At 43.0% G+C, this 22,976-nt stretch overlaps 1 protein-coding gene across 3 annotated transcripts in view; it reads right to left on the reverse strand.

Annotated features, from left to right (window-relative positions):
• LOC147448199 (phosphatidylinositolglycan-like protein) overlaps positions 1-16,931 on the reverse strand; it is a 63,472-nt gene extending 46,541 nt beyond the window's left edge. Inside the window, exons 1-2 of one of the 3 annotated variants that reach the window (XM_086524079.1) lie at positions 16,599-16,925; positions 16,417-16,501 (exon numbers count right to left, since the gene is read on the reverse strand). In XM_086524079.1, the coding sequence (XP_086380205.1) occupies positions 16,417-16,501; positions 16,599-16,757 (244 nt within the window). In that variant the 5' untranslated portion in view covers positions 16,758-16,925. Of the gene's footprint in view, positions 1-16,416; positions 16,502-16,598 lie in introns of all 3 variants that reach the window. The other 2 variants (XM_086524077.1, XM_086524078.1) reach the window with 2 other exon arrangements.
• Between the last annotated feature and the right edge of the window lie 6,045 nt (positions 16,932-22,976).

Genomic DNA, 22,976 nt, shown 5'->3' on the forward strand with positions numbered 1-22,976 from the left:
CAGGTAAGCCAAATACGACATCGAAAAATGAATACTACTACAAACCTACGAAGAGCAAAGATCCAAACTTGACAATATGTGACCTCAACTTCGCTACTTGTCCAAACAGGAAGAATAAGATTATCACCTTTATCATGCATAGCTTGGACAACAGCTATGACATCCCTACTCACGTCGTCAGTGCCCAAGAGTAGGTGCAGATTTGTAAAGAGGTCATTCATGCTTTGAACGTACTCTACGAAACCAACGAGCTGAGTTTCTATCACCCTTCGAAGGTGATGGGCATACTCAGCCATGATAAAGGCTAGCATTTGTCAAGCTATAGTAAAAAAACTAGAAGCGCTAGAGATCAAAACAACAACATAAGGTGTTATTAAGTCAAACAATAAGTGGGCTTTTTAGCTCCTCACTTCTATTGAATTTACTACTGATTATCTTGAACATTCCAAAGGAAGAAACATTAAAAATAAACTTACTACGATGCAAAAATGAATGAACGTTTTTCATGATTCTTTTGAATGAGTATCCTTTTTGAACTAGTAAAGAAATAAGATGGCAAGATTGAACAACAAAAGCAGATTTACTAAAACAAAGACGAGAAAATCTAAATAGTCGAGAGAAAATGACACCATACTTAGCTAAAAGAGAAATGTTCGAAGAACTGTGAGGCATACAGATGATATTTAGATTGGCATATTCTGAAAAATCTTAAGATCTAAAAAGGCACAACAATCACTATTTGTGGTATAGTTAAGTTCACAAAACTCCTTAGGATGAATTCCTCCACCTACAGAACTCGAATTCAAGTACATAAAATCTTGAAAAGAAGGAACGTCAAGAACAAAAAGACCATCTACAAAGCGTCTTACATTGCATAACTTGTGCAAAAATATTGGGCAAGTGTTAGCAAGGACAAGACGCTCCATAAATAAAAAGATAGAAATTAGCAAGAAAAACAGCACAACTAGTGGAGCATTACCATATGTGCAAAGGGGAGAGAGAGATGCGTGAGAGCAAATCGTCGCGCTACATAGAGCAAGGGAGAAGGCAAGCTTTCCATTAAAGCTGTGAGCACTTGCACCCACCTCTCACACACACTGTAGCACACACTTATGGGCTGAAATCAGTCCCCCTCTCTTGAAATGGGCGCCCCCTCTTCATGCAAATCTGGCAAATGCATCTGGAGCCGCCATGTGTCCAGCTTGCCTCTTTTGAGTTAATTCCCTAGTACCCACCAACTTATAAGTGTCGCGAGGGGCCTAAATGACTTTGAACTGAGCCTAGACAACCTTTTACTGCTCGGATTCTAGTGCCGATGAGCCCAACCAGCTCCTGGTGACCTGCCCTTCCCGACTGCCGGTGAAACTCTCGGCCGTCGGCCGTTTCCCACTGGCCACGCAATGTCCGGTCATTTGCAACTTCAAAAAGAAAGTCCCAAAAATTAAACAAAAATCATCGGAAAGAAACCAACAACTCAAGTTAGCAATTGCCACGTCCTTGTGACATACCACCCTCTTAAAATCGCAAACGTCCTCGATTGCGTGCCATACATACATGCCATTGATAATCTTGTGTTGTTAGCACTCTTTTATCATCGCATGTATCCACAAGAAAGACTGTCAAAAGATGTGTACAAATACTGTACACTGCTATTGCACTGAATCCATGAGTACATTTGATGTGCTAGCTCTATCATTACCCCTCCGTTGCAGACGTTGGGTTGGGACATACGTAGGCTGTAACCCAAAGACCTCAAGGTAAAGTTGCAATACATTTGGTGACTTGACAGTTCATGCTCTTCCATCCACTTTCCATCCATAGGCGGATAGTTCTTGAACTTCACCAAGTAGCGTCTTGCAACCTATCCTTTAACTTTTTACTGTGCAAGAGGCTCTTGCCTCTGCAAACGAGCATAATTTCAATACACTGTAACGTACTACCCATGACCAAGTAAGCTCAAATTTCAAGATGATTTACCGATGCGTCAAAGAATCCAAGCAATCGCCTCAGAGAATCGGCAAGCAGCGTGTCACCTGGCAGACCCACATCACTCCCGCAGGAGATCTAGTGACCAATCTACCACCATGAGACCTCTCCCTATCTCATCTTGGTTCATACTTGCAAACCCTAACACGCAGCAGAAAATCAGCCCTAATTTGACCACTTTTTGGCAGGGCAAACATGCGGAATTTCCTATCTGTCCTGTGAAGAGGAACCCTCTTCCCTGGTGTCATCTGTCCTGTCAGTCATACTGTAATTTCAAGTTCATGTACTCTGTGTCTTTACCCAAGACAAACGAGGCTCGCTTCTTGAGGAAAAAGTGATTGATGTCCCGGCAATGGAACCTTGAAACCGGCCCGTGGTGGGGCGGTAGGCGTTGGCTTCCACCCGAAATTCTTTACTTTACTTTAGACACACAGAGGAACTTCACGAATAAGCCTGTGAATGGAATTCAACACTTCAAGACAAACCACAGCCTGGCAGCTAGAGCGCTACCAAGCAGACAACGACACCCTGTTGGCCCCAAAGATTGGCGCCCCTTTCGGAATTTCTTTATTCTTATTATACTTGAGAAAAATCTGTAAACTTCCACAAGATGTCCCACTTTTATCGGGCTGAAATTCCTCTACTCCAACCCGATTTCGGCAACATAACCACAGTAGAAGTCTCCATGGACAAAATCCCAAGCAAACATTGACTTTCCACGCACTTTAGAGCTCTTTGCAAAACCTGGCGAGAAATTGCAGCTCGCTGAATTCTCTGTTTTTGCGCTCCGATCTGCATGCCGATCACTTTTCTGGGTAGCCCTCGAGCTCTCGCACCTGTAGGGTCACTTGCCCCTTGAATTAGACGAGATTCCTCGCGGGAAATCTCTCCAAAATGGCTTGTACAAGCACCCAATGCTTTCCCGAGGCTCCCCTGACAAATAAACGATCCAAACCCTTGCACCTAGTCCTCACCAAGCTGTCCAAACCTGTCCATGGCAATAATTGCACATTTTTTACCCAATTTCGCCAACATAACGGCGCAAATATCCCTGTAGGTCAAAAGTACACGTCAAAGACACTTTCCCTTGCGGTAAGGAAGCTTTCCAGAGAGCTGCAGGTCAATTTCAGCATGCTGTAATTTTCTGTTTTGCCACCTTTAGGTGCCTACTGCCCTGTACACGCATCCCAAGACCTTTCTAAGGCTCCCCTGGCGATTCCCTGCAGTTTAGGTGCGAAACCCTAAACCTGCAGAAAAACACAGCAGGCTGTAATTCTCTGTTTTGGACCGTTTCGAGCGGAGCGAGCACGCCTACGCGTGTTCAGGTGCTCCCACGTGCAATGGGACAGTTCCCTTGTAAATCAGACAAGTTTTCACACGAGAAAACTCTCCGTTTTCCCATTCCTTCGCGATGGAACTGTGCGTACTTGAAGGGGATTAGCAATTAGTTAATCCGGTTCCTGTACAGAAGGCTCTTGCCTTGGCAAACGCGCATAAAACCCCCAGAACTATACATGGTCATCTGAGTAGTCCAACTAGTGGGGCATTACCATATGTGCAAAGGGGAGAGAGAGATGCGCGAGAGCAAATCGTCGCGCTACATAGAGCAAGGGAGAAGGCAAGCTTTCCATTAAAGCTGTGAGCACCTGCACCCACCTCTCACAAACACTGTAGCACACACTTATGGGCTGAAATCAGCCCCCTCTCTTGAAATGGGCGCCCCCTCTTCATGCAAATCTGGCAAATGCATCTGGAGCCGCCATGTGTCCAGTTTGCCTCTTTTGAGTTAACTCCCTAGTACCCACCAACTTATAAGTGTCGCGAGGGGCCTAAATGACTTTAAATTGAGCCTAGACACCCTTTTACTGCTCGGATTCCAGTGCCGATTAGCCCAATCAGCTCGTGGTGACCTGCCCTTCCCGACTGCGGGTGAAACTCTCAGTCATCGGCCATTTCACACTGGCCACGCAATGTCCGGTCATTTGCAACTTCAAAAAGAGGGTCCCAAAAATTAAACAAAAATCATCGGAAAGAAACCAACAACTCAAGTTAGCAATTGCCACGTCCTCGTGACAATCTCTCTCGGCCCGGACCTTGTTAGGTTATGTGGGAGGAGTGTTCATCGGCGACTTAATGTTTCTATGTCTTGTACCATACATATGTGAGCATTTGTGTTGCATTGTGATGTGCCAACCACTGAATATTCCTTATTGGATGAGATACTTATGGGAAGTCAACGACCCAAGATACCAAGAGTTTCGATCTGGAATGAGACTCCTTATTGGATGAGATTCTTCTACGAAGCCAACGACCCAGGAAATCAAGACCTCCAATTTGCCGATTGTCCCTCGGAATGACCCTCGAAAATTTTTGAGCTAACTTGAGTTGTTTTGCAGATATACGACAATCGCGGACTATTACTTTCTTTCGAGAAGGAGGGATGTCACAATGTCACAAGACGAGCACCACGTGCCAATAGAAAAGAACAGACTGAACAGACTTTTAGCACTTCAATAACAACTGAACTGAAAGAGAGAGAGTGCACGCGACACAGTGGCGGAATTCCACCCCATAGAGTATTGGCCCCAAACCTTGGCGCCCCTTTCGGTATTCTTTATATTGAATCAAGATTCAACACAATACAAGCCAATACTCCACGCTCTGCACCTTCTCTCGGAAGAGTGTCAGAGAATGAGTCCTAGCCTCATATTTAAAGGCCCTATGCCCAAAAGCAGTTTACATGAAAAGTATTCAAACTCAAAAGCAAATGGCCCAAAAGCTGGAGCTGAAAAATTAGCCAACGCAAATCACGGAAATCCGCACAGACTGACAGCGTGAAACACGAAAATCCGTACAGGTTGCCACGTCAACAATCAATGCAAAATCTGGGATGTCCGTACAACTGCCACGTCATCAGTTTCTGCACAAGTCTTTGAGTGTGTGGGTCCTGCTTTATTTTATTCTCTTGTGTCACTTGGGCCCCATGGAACGGGGTCCCATAAGTTGGTAGGAACTTCTTCTTCGTCTGCTTATTCTTAAGGTTTAAACCCCTCGACCGCGATCTGCAAGTGAGCTCCGTTCTTCAATGGCTTGACACGTCAGCAATTTGTGACATCCCCCCTTCTTGAAAGAAAGTAATCGTCCCCGATTACAACATATCTGCAAAACAACTCAAGTTAGCTCAAAAATTTCTGAGGGTCATTCCGAGGGACAATCAGTTTGCTCTATTTTTTGTTAAGGAGTTGGCTTCTAGCTTCTCCTTTCGTCTATATCGGAACTCTTGATATTCCGCCGTAGTAAAATTAGCCGTCACACCCAGACCGCACTCATCTGCCACTGATGTCTTGATGCACTAAAATTACATACCCATGCAATCTCATCCAATTAGGAATATTCAGTGGTTGGCACATCACAATGCAACACAAATGCTCAAATATGCATGTTACAAGACATAGAAACATAAAGTCGCCAATGAACACTCCCCCCCGTAAATAACCATCCAGGTCCAGGCCATGAGCTGTTCAACGACTCCCTCATCACTCCTCCCGCAAATAATTTAAAAAGGTCCGGGCTATGAGATATAGAGGCCTTTTACAACCAAACGCCCCCCAAACCGCAGCCTGTGTCATTTGGAGGGGTTGAGAGTAACCACTGCTCAGACTTCTTAATACTCCTATAAATAACCATCCAGGTCCGGGCATGAGTAAAAACAACACTTTTCAATCATTCAATACTCCCCCCGCAAATAACCACAAGGGTCCGAGCCATGAGTAAAAACAACACTTTTTCAATCATTCAATACTCCCCCCGCAAATAACCACAAGGGGTCGGGCCATGAGTATGAACAAGCATTCTCAAACATCATTTCTCACTACTCCACCTGGGAGTAAAATCTTAAAACCAAAGTCAAACAATTCAAATCGACACCAAGACAGGTTTAAAACAGATACCATCCATTTCAAACAAATTTCAAACAATACTTTCTCAAACAGAGTTCAAAAGTATCTAACTATAAGCACCATATTCCTAAAGACTCCCCCGATCGGGACAGACGCCTAGGAAGGTTGCCGGTTAGAAGCCCTCGTACTAAGAGGTACCACCTGAGACATCAGAGGGGGTAACATGTAATTAAAAAAATTGTTGAAAACTTTGCAGCATCGGAAGATTCTGTTGAGAATGCCGCGAAAGAATGTCGTGAAGCTCATCGAGAAGAAACTGCAAATATTTTGTTGAATCTATGAACGCCATGTCTTGGGTTCTTTATGACTTATGCCCTGTAAGACAGAGCGGTGAAGACGGGAGCGCGCCCATTGCACGATGAAGTAAGTGTGGGAGCGACTAATAAGTCCGGGGTCGGGACCCGAAGATACCAGTTGCCTCTAGTTTGCTTTGTCTGCTCTTTTGTAGGACCGGTATGCTTTCAGAAAAGCACACGCCTGATGCTCTGATACCACTGTCACAAGACGGACACCACGTGCCAATAGAAAAGAACAGACTAAACAAACTTTTAGCACTTCAATAACAATTGAACTGAAAGAGAGAGAGCACACGCGACACGGAGTGGCGGAATTCCCACCCAGAGAGTATTGGCCCCAAACCTTGGGACCCCTTTCGATATTTCTTTATATTGCATCAAGATTCAACACAGTACAAGCCCGTACTCCACGCTCTGCACCTTCTCCCAAAAGAGTGACAGAGAATGAGTCCTAGCCTCATATTTAAAGGCCCTAGGCCCAAAAGCAGTTTACACGAAAAGTATTCAAACTCAAAAGCTATTGGCCCAAAAGCTAGTGCTAAAAAATCAGCCAGCACAAATCACGGAAATTCGCACAAGCTGTCAGTATGAAACGCAGAAATCCGTGCAGGCTGCCACGTCAACAGTCATCGCAAAATCTGGGTTGTCCGTACAACTGCCACGTCATCCGTTTCTACGCAAGTCTTTGTGTGTGTGTGTGGGTTTTGCTTTATTTTATTCTCTTGTGTCATTTGGGCCCCATCAGACGGGGTCCCATAAGTTGGTAGGAACTTCTTCTTCTTCGTCAGCTTATTCTTAGGGTTTAGACCCCTCGGCCGGGATATGCAAGTCAGCTCCGTTCTTCAGTTGCTTGACACATTAGTAATTTGTGACACACAAACTACTAATGTGTCAAGCCACTGAAGAACGAGCCGACCTACAGATCCCGGTCGAGGGGCCTAAACCCTAAGAATAAGCAGACGAAGAAGAAGAAGTTCCTACCAACTTATGGGACCCCATCCGATGGGGCCCAAGTGACATAAAAGGCATATAAAATAAAGCGAGCCCCCACACACACATGCGGAAAACCTGATGATGTGGCAGTTGAACGTACGTCCGCAATTTGCACTCACATGCTGACGCGGCAGCTATACCGATTTCCACAAAACGCACTGACAACTTTTGGCGCTAGTGCTTTTGGGACCACCTGCTTTTGAGTTTGACTGTTTCTGATGTAACTGCTTTTCAAGGCCAAGTGCCTTTATATTTGTGTAGAGGGCTCATTCTTTGACATGCTTCAATGTGAAGGTGCAAGGATTGGAGTATCGGCATTGTACTCACTTGAAGCAAAATAAAGAAATAGCGAAAGGGGCGCCAAGGTTTGGGGTCAAATTCCAATACTCTCTGGGGTGGAATTCCACCACTCCGTGTCGCGTGTGCTCTCTCTTTCAGCTCAGTTGTTATTGAAGTGGTATAAGTCTATTCAATTTGTTCTTTTTCGTTGGCACGTGGTGCCCGTCCCGTAATAGGTGACTTGGCATTATTGCACACAATTAGACAGAATAGACCTAATCTAGAGTTGAACCAAATTTCCTAGAGTCTGACATTGCTTCTTTCAAAAAGACGCCATGATTCGCGGGAGACTATCAAACAGGTTGACATGGCATGGCATGCATACATTTTACAAGCTGACATGGTTGATTTTTACATTGGAATATGCTCTCCGGCACCAAATTATTACAAAGAAAAATGTCTTTTGGTGCTTTATCTGAACCAGCTAGTATCACGTGCACATTTAACCCTATGTGCATGTGGACAAAGTAACTCCTATTTATGGGGCTTAGGACAGTCTAGGAAGTGTTCCGGCACCCTTGTGAGCCTGTACGCAAGACATGCATGTCCAGGCACTTTAGATTAGTTGCATACCCTCTGATTGCACATGAGCATAGCCAGTGTTTGCTACCTGTAGGCATTGGGGAGTGTTTCCATACATTTGCATTAGTACTTAGCCTAGGTATTTATTTGCATGTGAATCACCTCTTATAAGTGAGTTTATAACCCATTAATAAGTGACATTTAGAATCGTGGGGTTCTATTTGGCATTGCCCGAACCAGCTTTAAGTTCATATATAAGTGACCCTAGGGGTCACTTCTCAACCATAAGTCAGTACCCCCCGTACCAGCATCAAGTACCCGCAGTACCTCAGCCTCTCCCGCGTTCTTCCATCAGCATTTTCAGCCACCAATAGCAGATCGCATCGCCATCAATTTTCAACTCAAGCATCAGATCAGCCAGCATATTCAGTTTTCAGGCCAAGACAATAGATCAGCCAGCATTTTTCACTTTTCAGCCCATCGCCGACATGGCGATAGCAAATCAGCCCATATAGCCTCAGCACCATTGCAGATCCCATACAAAATCCCTAGTGTTTTGCATTTTCAGCCTTTAGCCTCGCAGAGCCAAGCATCTACCACAAGATCCCATCAGCATCTCAACATCTAGGATCATTGTATTAGCATTTGTGCAATCTAAAGCAAATACCTCTCTAGCGATAGAGAGGGGGGCCATTGGAAGAGGGTCTCTCTCTCTCTCTCTCTCTCTCTCTCTCTCTCTCTCTCTCTCTCTCAACCTTCATTCACAGTATCACTCTCTTCTCTCTCTAGTCTCTGCACATCTCCCACAAAGTAAAAGGAACTCTCTTATTCAGTAAAGGGAACCTTGGGTACACACTGAGCACGCATCTTGAGCATTCACCATCAATCACTTCCACTGCACATTACAGCTAGTGATATATCAGACGATTCATATGCTTTTGAGCACTTTGTAAAAATAACAAGTGCTCTTTAAGTTACTTTTGGGGCCATATACGTCAAAAGAGAGGCCAGAGTACCATTAGTTCCTAGATTTGTGAATCTGACTCTATCAGATTGTGAGTGTGAGCCCTCAGAACGGTTGTAACCGCAACAGTTCATCAATCAAGTAAATAAATAGTGCTAGGGAAGCCTAGTTGAGGGGCCAATGCTTCTTAGAGTAGAACTCTACCACTAATCTCTTGTCTACAGTGTTAGTTCACATTGAGCTTGATGTTGTTGCCGTGGTCAGGAGACTTTCTGCTTGCATGAGGAAAGTATTCTCTAGCACTCTTAACTTTGGTCGAGTCCCCATTCCAACTTTGCACCATCTTGTTTCCAAATTCCACGGAATCACGAATAAAGTGTTGGCTTGCTCAAGCTTCGTAAGCCTCATCGTGTTTGCTCTTCATGTGCGAAAGTGTCACGTACACATCTAACCCTATGTGCAGGTGGACAAGCTAACTCCTACTTCTAGGGTTTAGAACATTCAACAACCTAGGAAGTGTTCTCGCACCTTTGTGAGCTTGTACGCAAGACATGCATGTCTAAGCACTTAAGATTAGTTGCATACTCTCTAATTGCACAAGAGCATCGTCAGTGTCTGCTAAGTGTAGGCACTAGGGAGTTTCCATTACAGTTTATAATACTTGGCCTAGGTCATATGAAGCACCTCTTACTAGTGAGTTGCAAGCTTATTAATAAGTGACATATAGCAACATTATAGAGTTTTTATCAGCATGGTCCCACCCGGCTTTAATTCCATATATAAGTGACCTTAGGGGTCATGTCTCAAGCATAAGTCTAGTACCCACAGTAGAAGCACCAACAGCACCATGCCCTGGCGTTTTCCCCAGAATTTTAGCAAGTCGTGAGTTTTTAATGGCATTGCCCAACCCAGCTTTAGTTCCATATATAAGTGACCCTAGGGGTCATGCCTCAAGCATAAGTCCAGTACCCGCACTACAAGCATCAGCCGCACCATGCCCCGGCATTTTCCCCAGCAATACCATCAGCATCTCTAGAGTTTATGCCACCATCAGCCCACAATCCCAGATCAGCCCTAGCCTTAGCAATTCCAGCCCTTCAACAGCCTTCAACAGCAAACTTCAGCCAGCGTTTCTAGATTCACCCCCAAGGCCATCAGCCCTAGCGTTAGCAATTCCTTCAACAGTAGATTCAGTCAACGTTTCTAGATTCAGCCCCAAGGCCATCAAAATTCAGCCCAAGACCATCAGATCCGCCATCATTTTTCAGAATCATCATCGTCATTATCAGCACCCTCAACATCAATCATATCAGATCAGCCCATAGCCTCGTCGTCACTTGAGATCCCATCAGAACCACTAGTGTTTTGCATTTTCAACCCTAAGCCTCGCAAATCCCATCAACATCTCAGCATCTAGGACCGTTGTATCAGCATTTGTGCAATCTGAAGCAAATACCTCTCTAGCGATAGAGAGGGGGGCCCCTTGGAAGGGGGTTTTAGAGTTTGGATCCCATTCGGTGTTTTCTCTCTCTCTCTCTCTCTCTCTCTCTCTCTCTCTCTCTCTCTCTCTCTCTCTCTCTCTCTCTCTCCACAAAACCTTCACGCACAGGTTTCATTCTCTCTTCTCTCTCTAGTCTATTGCATATCTCTCTCATGAAGTAAAAGGAACCTTGAGTACGCACTAAGCACTCATCTTGAGTTATCACCATAAATCACTTCTGCTGCCAGTACAGATAGACAAACAATATCACTGGTTTGGCCCATAGTCATGAACAAGGCTAATATCTGCAATTATTGAATGCAATTGTGACAATTGCTGAATTTTGCAGGGTGCCTAGGAGAGAGGGACTTGAGAAGATGGTCACATTGGTGCCATGGAAGACGTCCGGAAGCAAGGAGGCCTTCATAGACTAGTAAAGAATGTAGAAAAAGGGGCAAGACTACCGATGCCTAGCAACTAGCAGAGCATGCAAGGCAAGTGGACACTTGGAAGGCCCATGCATGGCTGCTTTTAGCACACAAGCTATAAAAGCGTGGCCTTTGAGCCAATTGAACGAAGATTTTAAGAGTGGTCTCACCAAGAAGAGAGCATTTCAATTGTTTTCAACTATCAATATACTAGAGAAAAAACTCTAGTGGTGCCTACCTTAGGGGCCAACACACCATTGAGAGGAACTCCACCTGTTGTCTCTTGCAGGCATTGTCTTTGAAGTGAAGTGTTATCGATTAAAGGAGTTTTGAAGTTTACTACATGTCTTTGAGGTATTAGCCTGTTGCAACAATAGACACACACAAGCTTCTTCTTTTGTCACACCCAATTGAGCTAAACTGCCTCCTCCAACTGTGGATCGCATTGCAAAGTCTTCGAATAGTTTGCTCTCCAAAAGCTCTACTAGGATGAGTTACCTCTATCCAAGCTCACAGTTAAACATGAGTAGCATTTTCTCTCTTTACAACATTCTCGACATTTCTTATACATATTTGGTTTGATAACATCTACTAGACTCACTAAAACGACGATATATTGCATCTAAAGAAAGTTACCTCCAACCATGCGCGCTTTATATATTTTTAAACAAAAGACAATTTGTAGGGTGCAGCGGAATGAATGTTTGAACTTTGCTCAAGATGAGTGCTCCGAACTGTGCTCAAGGTTCCTTTTGTTCTTATGGAAGGGAGAGCCTTCCGTTCTTAATGAGAGAGTGCAATGGACACAAACAAAGTGAATGGACACTGTGCGTGAAAGTGTATGAGACTGAGAGATAGAGAAGAGAATACGACACCAGAGACGTAAAACCCTTCGAGAAGGCCCCACTCTCTATGGCGAGAGCGGTTCCTGAAACCATTTCCAACACAAAACCATGAACTTACCCATTTCATATAAAGTGAGTGAAAAAAATCTTGTCTTCCTCAAAGACTGTGCATGCAATGTAGATGAACAAAGAGACGGAGTGCCAAACCGTTCACCACACACACGCAAACAATGAGATCGAATCTCTCTCTTCTGATCTAAAGCAATCAAATGTGGCAATTCACAATGGAAATGCCCATGCTTGGTGCTCATACTTTCATGTGCTCTTTCTACAACTGTGTCATGCCAAGGAAGAGACATGGAATGTGACTTCCTTACATGCACACTTTTCAGCTTTTCATAAATAATCTGCATACATCCGTGCTCATTCATGAGTGAATCGTGCTCAACGTACAATATGTCATGCCTAGGAAAAGGGATCACATAAAGACTCTGACGAAAATACAGGAAACGATCACGAATGAAACACTCGTACAATGCGTGCGTACTAATCATGCGAGAACACATAATACTTCCTGTGAGGGTTCTCTGGACCGAGGCTCAAGAGCCAAGATCGGTTCTTCATGAAGGGGGTCTTTGAACCTAGGCTCAAGAGCCAAGATCGATCCTTCGTGATTGATCGAATCTGCAACGAGGTTAGCTGCGCTAGAAAAAGCATCAACTAACTCATCATCCTTGTGAACAATCACGCCATCTTCATGCAAATCATCATGCTTGTGAGAAATCACATCTTGATCATGCAAATCATCATGCTTATCATTGTCAACCAAATCATCATGCAAATCATTGTCATTCAATTCATCATGCTTCTCATTATCATTCAAATCCTGTGTGTGATGCTTTGGAGAAGAAGAGACTAAGAGAGTCTCCTTTTCCCGAATCTCTTGCATCTGTGCCTGCACTTGAGAAAAGAGTCGCAAGAACTCTTTCATGTGTTGGTCGCTCTTTTCTTTTATGGCTTTGTTCTTGCGATCAAATTCTGCTTGTCTTGCTTTGTTCTCGCGATCAAATTTGGCTCGCCTTTCTTTGTCTTCCAAGTCGTACTTACGCTCTATGGCTGCCTTGCTTTCTTCGTATTCACGATCTGTCTACCATTTCTTCTTCGTAGGCCTTTCTGTCTGCTTCTCTTTTTGCTTTTCGTGCTTCGCGTTCGAACTTTATGTCCATCACCATCTTGTCGAAAGACTCCATAGGAGTTAGTGCAATCCTTGACGTAGATGGGGAAGGGGGAGGGTCGGAAAAACCTCCTTGTGGGGAAAATTCTTCTTCACCTCTCTCATGCTCATCACCTCCAAGCGAAGTATCCATTCCGCTTCGAGTGATGACCATTCTGAAGTCGTCGGTTCTTGTGGGTTCTTGTGGTCTTGGGTTCTTAAGTTCACAAGGAACTTGGGTTCTTCCGGGTCTTAGGTTCTTAAGTTCACAAGGAACTTGGGTTCTTGGGAGTCTTGAGTTCTTGAGGGTCTTGAGGTTCTTGAGGTTCTTTTTCTCGCTTCAATCTATGTTCGAGAAGGATCTTCTCTTCACCCGAGTTCTGCTCTTTTCCACGGGCGCACCCTTTGGCGGCCTTGCGCTCACACCAAGGTTGCTTTTTCCCACCTCACGTCGATTGGCCGGCCGCTAAGTGCACGGTCCGCTCTCAATGAGTGAAAAGAGGCACAAGGGGAGGCTGGACAAGCCCTTCTTTCTTCGGTTTCCTGTCACTCTTCAAAAACACGATTAGGAATCAACACGCCCAAGCGAACTTGGGTTCGTGCTACCGCAACGAGCAAAAAAATTCTTGTGATTCTTGTGGTTCTTTCCTTGAGTGATACAGAACACTGTCAAAGCTCTGATACCAATGTAAGGTGCAGCGGAATGAATGTTTGAACTTTGCTCAAGATGAGTTCTCCAAACTGTGCTCAAGGTTTCTTTTGTTCTTATGGAAGGAAGAGCCTTCCGTTCTTAATGAGAGAGTGCAATGGACACAAACAAAGTGAATGGACACTGTGCGTGAAAGTGTATGAGACCGAGATAGAGAAGAGAATACGACACCAAAGACATAAAACCCTCCTCCGAAGGCCCCACTCTCTATGGCGAGAGCGGTCTACTTATGATTCCACAAATCTCTAGAATGCTTGCACTTGCCGACGATGAGGACGACACAGAGACGAGCTGAAATCTGAAAACGCTAAGGCTGAAATCTGCAAATCTTTATCTGCTGAATTCTGACTCTATGTCAGTGACGATGTCGATGACGACGGTACGACGATGACGCGCTGAAAACGCAGATGTTGAAATCTGCATTTTCCGAGCTGAAACTATAAACCTTGCGGAAACTGACGTGCGGCAAGGAACTGCTACGGGAAGGTGAGATCTGCAAGGTTCGGGACTTGATTTGCAGTGTCTAAGGCTGATTCCGTCGCGAAGATCTGCAAAAACGCTGAGGTTGGTCTGTAGTCAAAAACACTAGGACTGAATTCAGTGCTTCTGCAAAAACACTAGGCTTCTGTTGTGTCTTGCTATCGCCGGGTTGGTTTGCAATGCAAAACGCTCGGGCTGATCTGCAATGGAGAAAAACATTGGCTGTCCTTGGCTGAAAACGCTAAGTCTCTTACCGGGGGAGGTCTTGCTAAGAAGTTGCATGTTGAGCAAGGTGCTCCTACTGCCTCTTCTGCCATTTAGTTCTAATCTAGGTTTGCTTATATACAAACTTACTCAATTTGCCCTACCTACTTTCCAACAAAAGTCACTTAAAAATAATAAGTGAAAAATATCAAAAATAGGTAAAATAGGCTAAATGCATTGGAAAATTCCCCTGAAGGATTCTGATGGGAATGCTTATGATCATGCTGTGTGCAACCAGAGGATATGCATCTACACTAAGTGACTGGCCATGCACGGTCTACGAATAGACTCACAAAAGTGCCAGATCACTTCTAATCTAAACTGACTTGACTGAACTGAACCCTGATCATGTTGTAGCTTGTCCACGGACACATAGGGTTGGATGTGTCACGTGACACAATTTTCTACTATTAAAAAAAAAAGACTCGGGACAAAATTGTGTAACTTTTTTATTGCAAGCATTGCAAGGCAGATTGACACCCAAAATGTAGCGACTTCATTAGGGTGGATCCAATTCAATAACCGCAAGAAGTAACAACTTTACCCTCTTCCCCAACAAAAAGCTATTTCCAAGCCTCCACACCACTTACTTTCACTATTCGCAACCTGCTTAGCTATCCTTGCACAACTTCTTTTGTGCTGACAGAGATTTTAAAAATTCCTGTAAGAGCCCTTACACATCCTACAAATAAAATAGTACCATCTTTTCTTAGTGTTTTCAATTGAATAGAACCTCTTTCAAAACTATGCCATGGATCAAAACCAGCCTTATTGCTAATATGACAGTGTATGTATTCACAAACCCTTGTGGTCCCTTTGTAGTTAACTCCTCAAAACGTAACTTTCCTCCCTTCAACAATAACTCTTGACATCCTTACGGGCTACTTCATACTTTTGATCAAACAATGGATCCCTTACCATTCTCTGATGCCCCTATATCTGTAATCTATTGCCCTCTATCTCTTAGCTTCTTCTTTCATTATTTTCATACCACATACTGCATGCAACCTCCTCCTCTCATTCTTGATCTTGAAACTTCTCACCAAATTTGAGAATGCATCTTTGCTCTTACATCAAACAAACTAAAAAATTGATGTATGAGAAAAACCCATTTCTTCACCACTCCCAAAAAGAATCTCTTAGCTCTTTGTAAAGCAATTTCTTCTGTTGTTCTTCTGGATCACTTTCATTCAAATTGCCTAAAAACCGAACTTTCTTGATCTCTGTTGTCACTTTCCCTCTCTCTCTTCTTGTTCTAGATCATTTAATTCAAATTGCCAAAATACCGGCCTTTTTTTATCTCCGTTGTCCCTTTCTCTCTCTCTCTTTCTTGAACTTTTTGCTTATTTGCTTCCATTTTTGTGCATTTTACAGCACGTTCTACATGCATGATCCATATTTCCCTCACTTTTAACATTGATTTTCTCAAGTTCTTTGAGAGTCAACTTTTTCTGCATGAAAAAATGCCTACGACAACCGGATAATAAAATTGTCAAAATGTGCAACAAAAAGCATAAAGACAACTGCACATGAGAGAAGCAGCAAAAGACCATCCACATAATTCATCAAGCAGAAGCGATGATAAGCCTGCACGGCATCGTGTTTGTTCACTGTTAAATGAAAAAGAATGAAAGCTTGATTTGGGATCAGGTTTTCCTTAACACTTCACTAAGTGATTAGTGTCTCTTACAGGCATTTCAAGGTGAGGCCCATTGTAGCCCACAAGCAGTAGAAGACTTTAAATTAAGGTCAAAATTAAGTTCCTATGTGGGATGCATTCAAAGGTATTGTTCCCTGAGGAGGCTGTATAAGACTATAAGGATGTGTAGATGACACCACCTGGAAGCTGGTACATCTCAGTAGTAATTTCAAAGATCTTACTGACAACTGCTATCACATTATCTACGGAACTAATACAATCAAGCTCAAGGAGGTTACCTTCTTCCACACAATTTCTTTGGAGCACAAGGCTGACAAGTCCGTATGCTAGGACCAACCACTGAAGGCCAACAGCTACAGGGAACTGGCAAGACAAAGTGGAGAAGGCATGATGAGAACCTGATGAAAATGAAGACCAATACACGTGCCTAAGCATGAACGGTGACGAAAACGGCACTTACCACAGACAAAAGAAGAGAGTATGCCACAGCAAGAACCAAGCAGAGGGAGAAGAGATGCCAAAGACGGGCCTGCAGCTTGCCGCTCCTCTTTACGATGATGCGGTGGGTGTTGACACCGCGCTCCTCTGCCTGCTCGCACAGGTACGAATATCGCTCCATCCGCCCATCGCCCACAGTTGAGGTATGCACACTCCAACTACGATGCACGACACTTTTGCATCAAACTATCGTTGGTAGCTCACCCTTTTGAATTCCATCTCCCTCGCCTGGCACGATCTAATTTCTGAATTGAGTTCGAACATCAGGTGTGCCGTCGTCTTTTGTTGTTGATGTATGAGAGAGAGAGAGAGAGAGAGAGAGAGAGAGAAAGAGACTGAATCATCGTCCACGGAGGTCAGATATGACCCATGGGACCATACAAAACATAACAATGTTCCCTTCCAAGTGAAGGGGTATCGGTTGGATACATATCAGTTCAGGATTGAGGGTCCGCTAGGAGGATAAAAGAGAAAACTTGAGTTGATTTGTGGTAAGTTCCTCAGTGATCCATACATTAGTTCCTTGAGGAGGTGCAATTGGTGAAGCGGCTTAATTCGTTCCTCCTTATCCTTGACAGCGAGAACACAATGTTCAGGTGGCACATGCCTATGTGTATCATTGAGCCAAGAGATGGTTCCTGGCTTAACTTTAACTGGTTGAATAATGTCGTTGAGCTTAATAAGTGCTTCTTCGAAGGTATCCTCAGTGGTGCACCATGGTGAGGGTAGCCCACCGATCCGAACCTTGAGGTCGTTATCTTCCTGTAGTCGTTGTTCCCAAAGCCCGGTTGTCACACAAGTCTGCACTTTGGCAATGGTCTTCAAGTGAGCTTGGGACACCTTCACTTCCACTTGCTTAACCTTGTTGTTGGTAACATCGACCATGGAATCAACGCGTTGACTCTAGCTCGCTTAGACAAGTTTGGAGGTCACAGTTTTCTTCCATGACTCGAACGAGTGCCGCTTGAAGTTGAGTGATGTGATTAAGTTTACTAGGGACTGCTAGCAGTGTGGCAAAAGTCGATCGTGCTCTTAGAGGGGTCCTCGGGGAATTTGTCATCCTTAAACTCGAATAGATCTGTGAGTGTAAACTCTGCTTTGGGTATGCCATGCAAATGCCTCCATCCTCTACTCTAAGTAGACTACTCCAAGTATCTCCATACTCTATTCTGCTATAAATGTGTTCCCAAACTCTGTCCTCTTTAAGAACACCTTGAACCTCTAATTGAGAGTTGAATCTAAGAATAAATTTGGAAAGCCCAGACGAGCCTGACCAACTCTTACCAGCTGATAAGCCTTGACAAGCTGAGAACCTGCACCTGACGAGCTTGAATCTGACGTGCTCACCACTTGAGCAAATGATCACATTTTGCGAACCTACACATAAGCGAAGTCTCTTGTTGGTGCAGACCTAGGCATTAACGCTTATCCTACATAGTCTCCCCTCACACTGAGGAAGGCACGCAAGAGAGAGAGAGAGAGAGAGAGAGAGAGAGAGAAGGAGGGAGGGAGAGAGATTTTATTATCATTTTTGGAGGTCCATGTAATGTATTATACATGGATAATGGAGCTGGTAAGTGATTCTCAATCCTCCAGGATCGTGGTAATGAGAATTGTAATGAAGACCCCATACCATGGTTGTGAGACCAAAGTGTGTAGGTTTAAGTTATGGCTGAAAATGTGAGAGAAGCAAGTTCGGCATGTGAGCAAAAGCTGAGCACTCGAGTAGGTTGTGGTACTCAGACTCTCGAAGTTGCAATGAGCAAGATGTGCATAGTCATTTTGACTCTCCCCCATTGCCTCAACACCCTATCTCACATCAAAGGGAGTGGGAGCTAAGCCGAACGGCTATGATAGTGTGTATCGTCAACCAGGGGATAGGCTCAAGCATATAATACATCTCCCAAACCGCTTCTTTATCTCTTGCATCCGTCATGTGCTCAATATCTTGCTTTTATGCGTCTTTTAAAGTTTTTTCCTTGCTTCCTATGCAATTATAGGAAGTCGATGTGAGGGGTTCTGATGCATCTTTTTCATGTACTCAACTAACCCATAACCTCAATTGGAACAATTCCCAACTCAAGACATAGGACCATATATGGTGTTTGTGTCTTAACTTGGAGAAAATTTGTAAGAAAACGCTTTAGGACATTCCCAAACTCTTTCCCAGTAGACTTTGAGATGCTCCCACCCCACACTCCAACTCCATAAAGAATAATTTGTGTCATTAATGTGTCAAAAAGGTACTTCTTGAGAAGCCAACATTTGACATGCCCCGCGTTACACCTGTTCTCAGATGCATATAGTACACACTCTTCCTGGCTTCCAAACGACGCATAGCACATTCACGCCACTTGTGATTGGTCGAAACCTCAAGGCCAAGGTACTAAAGCTCTCAACAAGTTCAAGTGTCTCGTTGTTGTACACAATGCATGGCTTCTCCTTATTGTTGGTTTTCGCAAGCATAACTTTTGTTTTGGATACATTCACAATCAAACCAGTATGGAAAAAAAGTTACCGAGGACAATCATAAGCTTTTGTGCATCCTGTGAAGTATGCAATAGAAGCACTACATCATCTGCAGACAACAAAATCATGATTACCGTAGTAACCTCTTCAATGCCTCCTTGTTGCATAAAGTCAAGTACCATTGTTTCTAGTTGATCAATGCATAGATCAAAGAGAGTTTGTGACAGTGGATATCCTTGTTTAACCCCAATAATGCTTACAAAAAATTATGAAATTACTCTTCCCATGTGCAATTGGCATATCACCTTCTCATAGATTCGAGAAACCACAAGCATAAACTCACCTGGTGTACTTGGAGTTCTTTCATCCTTTTCCACAAATTGTTCAATGGAATCATTTCAAAAGCTTTCTTGCAGTCCACAAAGCTACAATACAATCCTAGTTCCTCAAGACTTGTTTTTTAAGAGGGAACTAGGACAACCACTCTACCACACTTGGATGATAGAAAGATTTACAAAAATGTGGTTGCATTTGATCTATGAAGGTGGACATTGTGTAACCAAGAAGACAAAAATGATAGAGAGTTTGATAGATTGGGTTTTTTTCCTCGACAAGAGTTACAGGCGAGCATATGGTGACTAGCAATGCCTTGATTGATATGCAAGCTAAATGTGAAGCTCTTACAAAAGCATGAATGATTCTTGAAGGGCTTCCCATACGGATTGTCATTACTTGGAACACATCGAGGATATTTCAAACATAGTTGTGGCCAGAAGCTTTATACTATTTTAACCGGATCCGAAGGGAAGGGATTTCTCTAAATGCTTTCATCTATGCTAGCACCTTGAAGACTAGTAGTCTTGTGCAAAACATTGACATGGTTGAAAGAAATTATGATGAAATTGTTGGTCGGGGAGTTGTCAGCCAAATGTGGAGAACTTTGAATGAGATATTGGCCGCCCATAACAGAATCTAGGTCAATGGCTGCCCAAATAATGGGGATGGGGGGGTTAAGGATTGTGAAACAGGGAAAAAAAACCATGGCGAGCTGGGAGCGACAGCGAGTGGGCAACGAGGAAGGATGGAGGGGAGGATCGTGTAGTTGAGGAGGGGTTGAGCATAGCTAGGATGAGGTTGGGCATGAAGAGAAAAATTGTTTTGTGATAGGGATAATAAAAACAAAGAATTGGAAGTACCTACTGGTTTCCAACATCAATTATGTGTTGTTTGCTTGTTTGTTATTTCTTTTGTCCATAAATTGTGTTCCCAATGGTGATCATATCTCTCAAATTCTCTCTAATCTTCACTATTTACTCTTATCAACCCTAAATTGTCCCTACCTGCACTTGTTTCCCTTTGTTTGAGCCTCCATTGAGTTCCTGTTCAACCAAAATTCGGATGCTTTCCTCGTCGACCCTGGAGAACAACACACTCTGACAACATCCAAAAAAAAGAGATAACTCGACAGGAGGTCATGTCCTTATTCCAATTCAAAAGAGGGTTTGAGGGCTAAGCAAAGGAAAAACTACATTCTCCTAACAATACAAGGGTTTTAAGGCTAAAGTTTTCGACTTCGGGTTGGAGGAATGCACACACGATGTTAGGGCTATGGGGGCATGGATGAGTAGAGATAGCAATGACACCATGCTAAAGGTGTTAACCAATAGAAATAACTCCATTATGAAATGAACTAGCAACATTAGAATGTGTAGATGCTACTTATGTAGTAGTAGCATGGCAAGTACAAGTGGGAGGAACTCCCTCATACAAAGTTGACACCAAATGAGAGTGGGAAGCCACCTTAGCCAACAGAGTGCTTTGATGTTTTCAATTCCGTGGATATTTCTCGTGTGAATCTTTGCTTACGGTGCCGATTCAACCAATAGGTTATATTTAATTGTCTAGTTGCACGTGACCCACCTCCAAAATCACCATGCTTGTAGGCACTATCCCTTGTACCCAAAAGTCATTGAAGGCCACGATTTGCCACTTGATTGATGTTCATACATACTCCCTCCTCAATATAGGAGGTGAGGTTGAGTCGATGACTTCTTTTGCCAAAGTCAGGATACACCCACTGTCCAAGTAACCCTCGTGCTCATTGTGTGAGGTGACAAAAAGAAAAGGATTTCATGCTTGATTTTACAAGGGTGGATCTACTCAAACACACTTAAAAAGGGTGAGGATTAGGAGGCAAATGAGCAAGCCTAATTCTCTCCAAAGTCTAGGCTTAAGGGGCTCCTCTAAAAGCTCTCAAGCAGATCTCTTCACCCACATGACCAATGCAATCAAAGGTTAAGAGGAGAGAATAATATCTAATGCAAAAACACAAAAAATGAGGGAAATCCCATACAAAAATAATGCAAAAATACTTTAACGCAACTCAATGGGAACCAAGGAAATCCATCCAATCGTGTTTATTATCATAGGATTAAGAGGATGGTCAAAAGTATTTTTATTGAAAAGGAAAGAGAGTAGAATTGATGCCTAAATGCTCTAGGAACACCTAGATCTCTCCTAATCGGTCCAAATTATCCAAATAAGGGTAGCAACTCACAGGATTTGTCTAAAACTTGTCCAAATGTAGGTAATTAGGAATTGATTAGTAGACTAATCATATAATTTAATAATTAAGAGAACATTTTCAAGCTCTAACACCACTTGTTGGTGTTAGAGCAATGAAGGATTCGTGATAAAAAATACACGATAACAAATAATCAGACACATGCTAGAATTGCATTTATTGAAATTTGTTACAAGAAGTGCACATAAGTAGAGCTCAGATGGGCTAGTAACTAGGTAGTACAACAAAAGGATAGAATGCATCTCCCAACTGTATCCCTACAAAGAGGGGTTGACCCATGAAGGTAGGGGGACTCCTTTGGCACGATGTATGCCTCGTTTGGACCCACATACAATGTATCAACCACTCATGGCTCTTATATGACTAGTTTCTGCATAGGTTCTGACCGGACACAAGGTGCCCCACATGATTACTCTCACATGATAAATGTAGGATTCAAAAATAGTAGTTGGGTGTCATGTGACAAATCCCACAAACCCAGCAAACAGAATTTATGTGGTCATAACTACAAACAAGTTGTAAACAAATATGAGAGAGAAAGCATAAGAAAGGCACAAAGGAGTACATGGTCTATATCTACTATTGGTAATGCATAGGATCATTAGTTGGAAAAATATGTAATGACCCTCACTAGAATAACATATAAAACATAAGGTTGCCTTCTTTTGATAGTGTTTAAAAATCATCCTCATCAAGGAAATATTGGACCAAGATAAAGGAATATTGATGATACAACAACTAGGAGGAAAGTTTATATTGTATCAAAATTTTCATACCCTTCATGGTTTCACTTTACATATCAACTAGCAATGGATCAATATGTCATTTATATAAAGAGGTCTTGCAATAGCAAGAATAATAGAGTTTGATCATGAGTACAAGAAACATGATTTCAATATAACAACTCGTTAAAAGCCAAAGCTATGTAGAAGAAAATAATTATGACACACACATCCCCCAGTCAATTGCAATAAATAATAGTAGGTTGTGTGCACCACACTTTCTTTTTTTGGCAAACGTTGTAGTTCAATATTGCATATGGTAACTAATGTTCATGTTTTGGCCTCCCGCCTCCTACCAAGAGGGTGGCTCACAACAAATGTATGAACACACTATTGTCACTAAGAACAATCACATTGAGACTTTAGTAACACACTCAAAACTCTATAGCTTTAATTCAAAAGTGTTAGAAGAATAAAATTAGAAATAACAAGATTTTATTTAGAGTATTTCTACCATAAAATATTTCATGATTGTAAAAGGTGGAAACCAGTCCTTAGAGATGCC

This window comes from Adiantum capillus-veneris, chromosome 11, assembly GCF_014529385.1.
Source record: "Adiantum capillus-veneris isolate H3 chromosome 11, ASM1452938v2, whole genome shotgun sequence".
In the NCBI taxonomy this organism is placed as follows: domain Eukaryota; kingdom Viridiplantae; phylum Streptophyta; class Polypodiopsida; order Polypodiales; family Pteridaceae; genus Adiantum; species Adiantum capillus-veneris.